Source organism: Eurypyga helias, unplaced genomic scaffold, assembly GCF_000690775.1.
Source record: "Eurypyga helias isolate BGI_N326 unplaced genomic scaffold, ASM69077v1 scaffold2069, whole genome shotgun sequence".
NCBI lineage: Eukaryota > Metazoa > Chordata > Aves > Eurypygiformes > Eurypygidae > Eurypyga > Eurypyga helias.
This window is the reverse complement of record NW_010271207.1, coordinates 8,374-15,904: the sequence shown is the minus strand read 5'-3', so window position 1 is coordinate 15,904 and position 7,531 is coordinate 8,374. Positions and strand designations below refer to the sequence as shown.

Here is a 7,531-nt window from a genome sequence, read left to right as displayed (position 1 = left end):
GATGTGGAGCAATTTCATGGTTTTCTGAGGCATTGTTGCCTACAGCTGCTCCTGCCTAATGAAAGGAGTGTCACTTGGAGCAGCTGTTAATTTTCTGTGTACTCACACAACCCAGAGCATCAGTCCTGGCTATCTTTACCTCCCACCCACTACAGGTTTCCTCACTAATACCCAACCTAGTGTTAGAAAACCAGTGTGTGGTTCTGCAGCTCTAGTGGGCTGTGGTTAAGGAAAAACAGATCCTTTTTTTAACAGGTACTTGAGAAACCCAGCTGTAAGTCCATGTGGTTATCTGTAAAAATAGGAATGTGCAGGCTAAGTTAGGAGCTTACTGTGACAATCCTAGACTGTGGGTTATAGCATTTCCTATAGTATTTATAGTTTATGACATCATCAATATGACTTGCTTTCAAAATATCCTCTTCTTCCTTGGTCTTCATCACATACTGAGGAGCTGGAAATGGAATAAAAATAATTCTGTTGTTTATTAGAACTACTACACTATTATCACTTTGCCTAGGGGGAGGAAGAGAAGGGTGAAACAGGGGTATTGGATATCCAGGGAAAACGCTAAACGTTTTGTTGGAATAAGACTTGAAGAGTAGCCGGATGGGAGAATCCTGCTTGCTTTTTTTTTTTCCCCCTAATTCTTAAGGGCCAGGTCAAACTGTGAAGGAGAGGTGGTGTTGTGCAGCTTCTCACAGTTGTGTTAAGCATCATATATCCCGTGCTGACATTTACAGGTGACGGGGAATAAGATTTGGAAGAGCTTCCTGGGAAAACCACTCTTCTCCTCTCCTCACTGCAATGAGAAGTACATTTGTGTTGGGTGTGTGGATGGAAACTTGTACTGTTACACTCATTCTGGAGAAAAGGTAAAAGTGTTGCTGTTGGGTTTTTTATGTTGGTCACAAACCCCTGAATAAGATGCTTTATTAATACTTTTTTCCGAGGTTTAATGATTAACACGTCCCTTTTTGTAAACAAAATGTGTCTGTCGTCACAGAGAGGAGAAAGTGGAAAAAACGTTTGCGTAGGGTAGTTCATAGCAAAACCACCAGCTCTCAAGTTGCTTGATGCAGTAACAGAATTTCTTGTTCAGACTTTACACCCAAAGTAAATGGTCAAGAGTAGTGCCAGCAAATGAAATGGTTTGGGTTTGGTTTTGGCATTTTTCAAGCATGTTTAACACCATCTCTACTGAAAGATGGTGGCTGTTTAAAAGTAAAGGTTTCTTGGAATGCTCATGCATTTATCAAAAAATGCCGAATCGTAATTATGGTAAAACATGGCCCTGTCCATGGCAGGTGGGGTGGAACTAGGTGATCTCTAAAGTCCCTTCCAACCCAAACCGTTCTGTGATTCTGCGATGTGTCAGCCGTCACGTCGAATTAAATGAGAATGGTTTTTTTAGTTGCTCAGAGGTGAATGTGGTTTGTATCTGGTGTTAAAACCATTGACACTGGTTCTGTTCATTTGCCCGAAATGCTGTAAACGTGGCAATTCCTAAGCCTTTTTTGATTGTAAAATACGTTTTAGCCCATGCCCTGCTCAACCTCTGCTTGCAGCAGTGCTGCAGAACTGCTACCCTCTTGAGGAGGTATCTGCACATCATTGGCATGAGCAGAGGGAATCTTGTGTTACTAAAGGATTAGTTACCTTTTTGGCAAAGGACGGTATGTTAACAGAATTTTCGAAGTTCGTTACTAATTGTGGTACAACAGCCCAAGAAGATTCTTTTCCCGAGCTGCCCATCTTTACGTGGGCCTCACAGAAGGTAGTAACTCTTGCTCATCTATTTTATGGGTCTTTTATCACTTACTCTGTGCCTAAAGCTTAACTTTCAACTTGACACGTATTTACCGGCCTTCACTGGAATCTAGTGTGCTCTTGGAATAAAATGCTCTCCCGTCAACATATAGTCTAGGAAGAAAATACAGTCGCTGTCAGACTGATAGCGTGGACAACCTCTGGTAACGGGTGGTTATGCTCTTTCTGTAGGTGTGGCACTTCTCCACTCACGGACCGGTGTTTTCGTCTCCGTGCATCTCGAGTTTAACTAAGCAAGAAATATTTTTTGGCTCCCATGATTGCTTTATCTACTGTTGTAACATGGAGGGTAATTTACTATGGAAATTTGAAGCCACCTCAAGTGTATATGGAACACCATTCGTTTTCCAAAGTGATGACTTAAGGAACAAAATTCTTTTGGCAGCGGTATCTACAGATGGCAGAGTGTGGATCCTGGATGCCAAGACTGGAACAGCAGAAGGAGTAGATAAGCTTCCAGGAGAGGTTTACTCTTCCCCTGTAGTGTGGGGAACAAAACTTGTTGTTGGCTGTAGAAATGATTATGTTTATTGCCTAGATTTGTATATAACGGGGAATAAAGAAGAGCTAAAATGTTAGGCCGCTTCTTTATTGTTTACATTTGTAACTTAAGAACTCAGAGGTGCTGTTTCCCTCTCTATTTACTGTAGGCAGGAGCTACTCCTTGCAGACTTCTTGGGTAGCATTTTGCACCAGGCAGTGTCCAGAGTGGATAAGATGATGTTTGTTGCCTTACTGTGCTATGTGAAGGAGGATGGCTGCTCAGCGCCCAGCCAGAAGTTTCACTGTCCCTCCCTCATTTCCCAGCTCCAGTTAATGACAGCACATGTTTCAGATGCTTTGACCTGCGTAGTAGGAAGATGAAAAGTCAGTACTTTGGCTTCAGGCACTTGCAGGATTGGGAGAAGCTGTGGTAAGGTGCCACAGTCCACAGCTTGGAGTAACGCTTGTTCCCTGTTCTTTACAGAGAACTATTAATAAAGGGCCGTGTAAATTCGTTTTGTCTGTCTTCAGCACCCTAAAAGGAGTTACCAGTGGTCTTAGTAATGCAAATGAAATATTTGCAGTGACAAAACTACACTTAACTGGCAGCATCTTCCTCATTGAGTCTTCTAAAAGAACTATAGTATGAACTATTATCTCTCTCTGAGGAGCCGTCTAGTTTGAATTCTAACATCCTGAATTAAAAAGTAAAGTGGAAGTTGCACTGGCTGCGTGGCTTCATTACGACTGGTTCCTCATGTTGTCATGAGCAGAAATGACACCTGTAGCGCTGTAGAAAGTTCTGTGTGTAAATCAAACCTGAACGATACAATTAGCCAAAGGAGACACAGAATACGTAAATCATTGACTAGATCATTTTGACTGGGTTATAGTTTAATAAGAATTAAAATGACATTAGTATAATAAACAATTGCACTTTAAAACATTTGAAAAATTAAAAAAGTACACAACAAATACCCCACAATTATACATCTTAGAGTTTTTATACATTACTATATGAACATAGAGGTTAATCGTATATAACCTTGTCAGAAGAAATGGTATTTTGTGTGTATAAGTTACAAAAAATTGAGACAATAATCTACATAGTGGTTTGTTCGGTTCTTAAAACATTTTTGCTGTTTTAAACTTGGTAGTAATGTTTCGGGTTGATTTTTTTACAGATTTCCAACACTTTCCCAGAAATGGCTGCAACAAAGCTAAAGCAAAGTAACACTTCACTTCATTGGTATTTAGTGCAAATCTTGGTTAATCGAACATGAAATGTCACTGTTGAACATGTACACTGTAGAAATGTTTCCATCAAGTACCGTACATAATACAGTTTCCATGGTTACACTAGATACTTTTTATGGTTGGAAAAAACCCTCTGCTTTGAAGCTTTAGATTAAGACCATCCTTAACGAAAGCTCTATTATTCTATGTGCTGTGAATGTAGTGTGTTGGAAAATTGCATCCTTACGTCATGCACGATAGCACCTGATTTTGCTATGTTTTTGATTTTGCTATGTTTTTCAGAATACCAGTATCTTTAATTCTTTAATCCTGATTTACTTCACCTTCTCTATACTTCTGCCTGGCTCCTTCTCCCAGGAAATAACCATAAGGGTAGATTTCAGGCAGTTTAGTTCTTCCTGCAGGCTTATAAACTCAGAAAAGAAGTGTAAATTTAACTTAAGATGCACTCGTTCCTGATGCTAGCAGAGCAGAAAGAGTTGTGGGCCCGATTCTTCAGATGAGCTTGCAGAGGTTTGACTTTGGAGGCATTAAGTATTTTTCTTCCCCAAGCATTTGAGAGCAGTGTGTCCCCTCTCCGTATAAAACGTTTAATATTAACAGTATAAAGTTACTTTAGAGATTCTGGTTTTAAATATGAAACTGAACAAAGCCGATGGCGTCGGAGACCCAAGACAACCCATCTGGGGCTGCACAACTGCTCCATCTAACAGGTCCGTTGGGTTCGTGCTGTTGTAACCGTGACACTGACCCGTTGTTTTCCGTTTGGTGGGAAACGTGACTTTTGCTGACAAGCCCGTTTTGATCCTTGGAACAGGGGGATTCGTTCTGTTTTCTGCATGATTTAAAGTGCTGCTCCTCATGCTGCCTACAGCAGTTTGGCTGAAATACTTCCATGGAACACGTGCGGTGTCATTCTGCAATGATGCAATTCCTTCTCACGAGAAGGTCTCCCTGTGCGATGCTCTAGGCTTACAGGTTCCTCTGAGCCGTGGGGTTGTGAGAAGGAGACGTCCAAGTTTGTTAAGGACTTCCTTGTAAAGCAAACTCTGGCGTGTTACGGATTTATTTGCTAGGGTGAGACGTTTTAAAATGCAGACCTAGCTATTTCAGCGGGATGTGGAGGCTAGTCATTCTTTCATTACATTAAGGACTTCATCCTTTTTTCCAAGAGGGAGGGTGTGAGCGCTTCTGGTTTAGTTACAAGAAGTAATAAAGTGTTCAGTTCCCGCAGCAGATACCTGAGATGGGGTAAGCAAACTTCTGAAGTGTTCTGGCTGTATTGGTCAAAGTACGGGAAGTTTTCTGAACCACCTGAAGTTTGCACTAGTCATTCTTTCATTACATTAAGGACTTCATCCTTTTTTCCAAGAGGGAGGGTGTGAGCGCTTCTGGTTTAGTTACAAGAAGTAATAAAGTGTTCAGTTCCCGCAGCAGATACCTGAGATGGGGTAAGCAAACTTCTGAAGTGTTCTGGCTGTATTGGTCAAAGTACGGGAAGTTTTCTGAACCACCTGAAGTTTGCACGTGGAGTAAAATCGGGAAGAATGTGCCGAGTTAAAACTCTCCAGACTCTCAGTGACTTAGCTTTCAGTTCTCAGCTAACTCCAGTTCTGCAAGTCTTAGTCCTGTGGGATCTTACAGAGACAAATTCTACAGCTGCATGAGCACAGGGGCCGTTTTACTTCAGTTCACGCCAGCTGACGTGACGCTAATCTGCAGTCACTGTGCGTCTTACACAGGGCCAAGCACCAGCAGTGAGGCACGAGGAGAGACACTGACTCCCTGGCTTCTTTCTGAAAACTTTCTGATCTTTTTTTAAGTAATGGTTGGTTTTTTTTTTTTTTGTTAATTAGGATGAATTGTGTTCTTCCTAGGAGTGAGGGAATACAGACGTAGTGTATTAATTACCTCAGCATTTGGATGTTACCATCTCTCTGCTTATCATTTGCAGATGGAACAACACCTCACGACGTTCGTCATCAGGGCAGAAGCTTTCAAATAGCAGGTAGAGCTGACAGTTCCTACAGTTTAACACTTAAACTTCGGAATAAGAGAAGGAAACATGCATCTTGCCTTAACTTTCAACAAAGGAATGTTGAAAATCAAGTTTGAGATCTCCACTTTCAGTGCAGAGATCTAAAATTTCAGAATCAAATACCCACAGAATTTAAGGAGTTTCTGAACTGAAGTTCTCACCCTTACTATGATACCCAATAAATTTACACCCAGTTTCTGAGCAGTCTTCGTTTTTTGAGAGAGTCTGGCTCTGAAATTTTGACCTCATTTAGCTATTTGTCAAAGCAATGAAATACATGACTTGAGAAGAATTTACAGTGAGCTAGAGCAAAACGGTCATCGGTTCTGTTTTCAGTCCGTCAGTACATGCATTTTCAGTTTTGTCATGTGTAAAAAGCTGAATAAATAAAAAGAAAGCAATTAATAGCAATAGAGATGTGGTTTTACAGTTTACTTTATGATCTGTGGACAGTCACTCCAGGCTTTCGCTTTCCTCTTGGCTAATGCAAGCCAGGCTGGTTCTGTTGACACAGGGTTAGCGTCCGGCGTAGAGAATCTCTTGGCCACCTCCTTTGCCAGTGGGGTTGATGGAACAGAGTCTGAAATTTCCACTGGTTTTGATGGGGTAGGGAGAGGGAGGGGGAAAAAAAAAAACAACCCATCATTAGTTGAACCCTGTACTTTGTTGTAGGATTCTAGAGATTTCGCTGCATTTCTGTGGGGTGTTCTCATCTAAAACTTCATATTTATTTCCAACTCCTTTAGTTAAATCTTACTTTTTCTCGTATTTGCAAAATAAGTTAGGAGGAGCCAAGTTTCCTTTTCCAGAGGTGACTCCAAGTAATGTAACTCAAAAACAGGGACAAAATTTTCAGTCTCGGTCAGATCCAGAGGAAAACCTTTCCAATTTGCCAGTCTTCTCTACAGAAACTGTTTTTACATCTGCAGTGTAGCAAACAATGGGAAATTAAGCTGGATTTTCTTTTCTCTTTGGTAATGCAGCTGCTGAACACGTGTAAACCCAACTGTCGTCAGTAGGATTTAGACTCCAAGGCAGCCTGGACAGAAGTGTGTCCTACCTGAAACCCACGGAGTGACTCTGAACATCTGACTTAGAAAATAACTCCTCACTAATCTCCCCTTACACTTTTTATATTTTTATATTTTGGCTCACGAATGTTCAAGATTCAGTCCAAATCACTTGTAGCCGCATTTCATTTTCAGGTTTTGAATTGTTTTTAAAAGCTTTAAAATTGCATGGATGGCAAAAATTGTTGATTTCGGTACATCTTTAATCATGTATTTGTAGCTATAAGTACGCGAACAATAGCAGCAGCTATTGCTGTAGACAGAAACTTGGAAAAGCTAATTATTTAAAAGGTTATAGTAACTTTTGCTATTTTAAAGGTTATGGATACCCTCTTATCGGTTCCTGTTGTACAAGACTCGAGTGCAAGTCTGAAATGTACCAACTTCTTCATGTTTTGGTTTGGTTTTTTTTTTAATGACCTTGAGGGAGGACTCGGCAGACTCTTTATTTTAAACACGTTCTGGCCTGGTGTCCTGCCTTAAATGCTCTCCTAACCGTGGGATACCCACAGCACTGTCATCATCCATAAGCAACAACTACTTGTGCAATTGGTGATGGCTACCTGGCTCCAAATGCAGCCAGCCAGTAATTGCAGGGAAATCCAGTCACTATTTCCTTGAGGGCTAACACAGTTTCATGCCTTCACTTTAGGTAACTCAAAATTGGTAAATTCCTCCTGGATTTCCTCCTGAAACTCTCATTCTTGTGCAGACAGACAAAGGATAATTGGGGTTTGGCCCTTCTTTGATCTAATTTGGCATCAACTGTTGTACTAGAGTTTGACTTCTGCTGGAATTGACCACGTGCAGCGTAGCATCACGCTCGGGAGCCTTTCCTGGTTGGGCTGCAACA

The 7,531-nt window shown here is 41.1% G+C and overlaps 2 protein-coding genes across 2 annotated transcripts in view; one reads left to right on the top strand and one right to left on the bottom strand.

Moving 5' to 3' along the window:
• AASDH (aminoadipate-semialdehyde dehydrogenase) overlaps window positions 1–2,409 on the top strand; it is a 20,005-nt gene extending 17,596 nt beyond the window's left edge. Inside the window, 2 exon segments of the mRNA XM_010158705.1 lie at window positions 744–875; window positions 2,002–2,409. Coding sequence (XP_010157007.1) covers window positions 744–875; window positions 2,002–2,409 — 540 coding nt within the window.
• A 3,438-nt stretch (window positions 2,410–5,847) lies between these two features.
• KIAA1211 (KIAA1211 ortholog) overlaps window positions 5,848–7,531 on the bottom strand; it is a gene marked incomplete at its 5' end in the record, with an annotated part of 9,475 nt that continues 7,791 nt past the window's right edge. Inside the window, one exon of the mRNA XM_010158706.1 lies at window positions 5,848–6,200. Coding sequence (XP_010157008.1) covers window positions 6,040–6,200 — 161 coding nt within the window. The remainder of the gene's footprint in view (window positions 6,201–7,531) is intronic.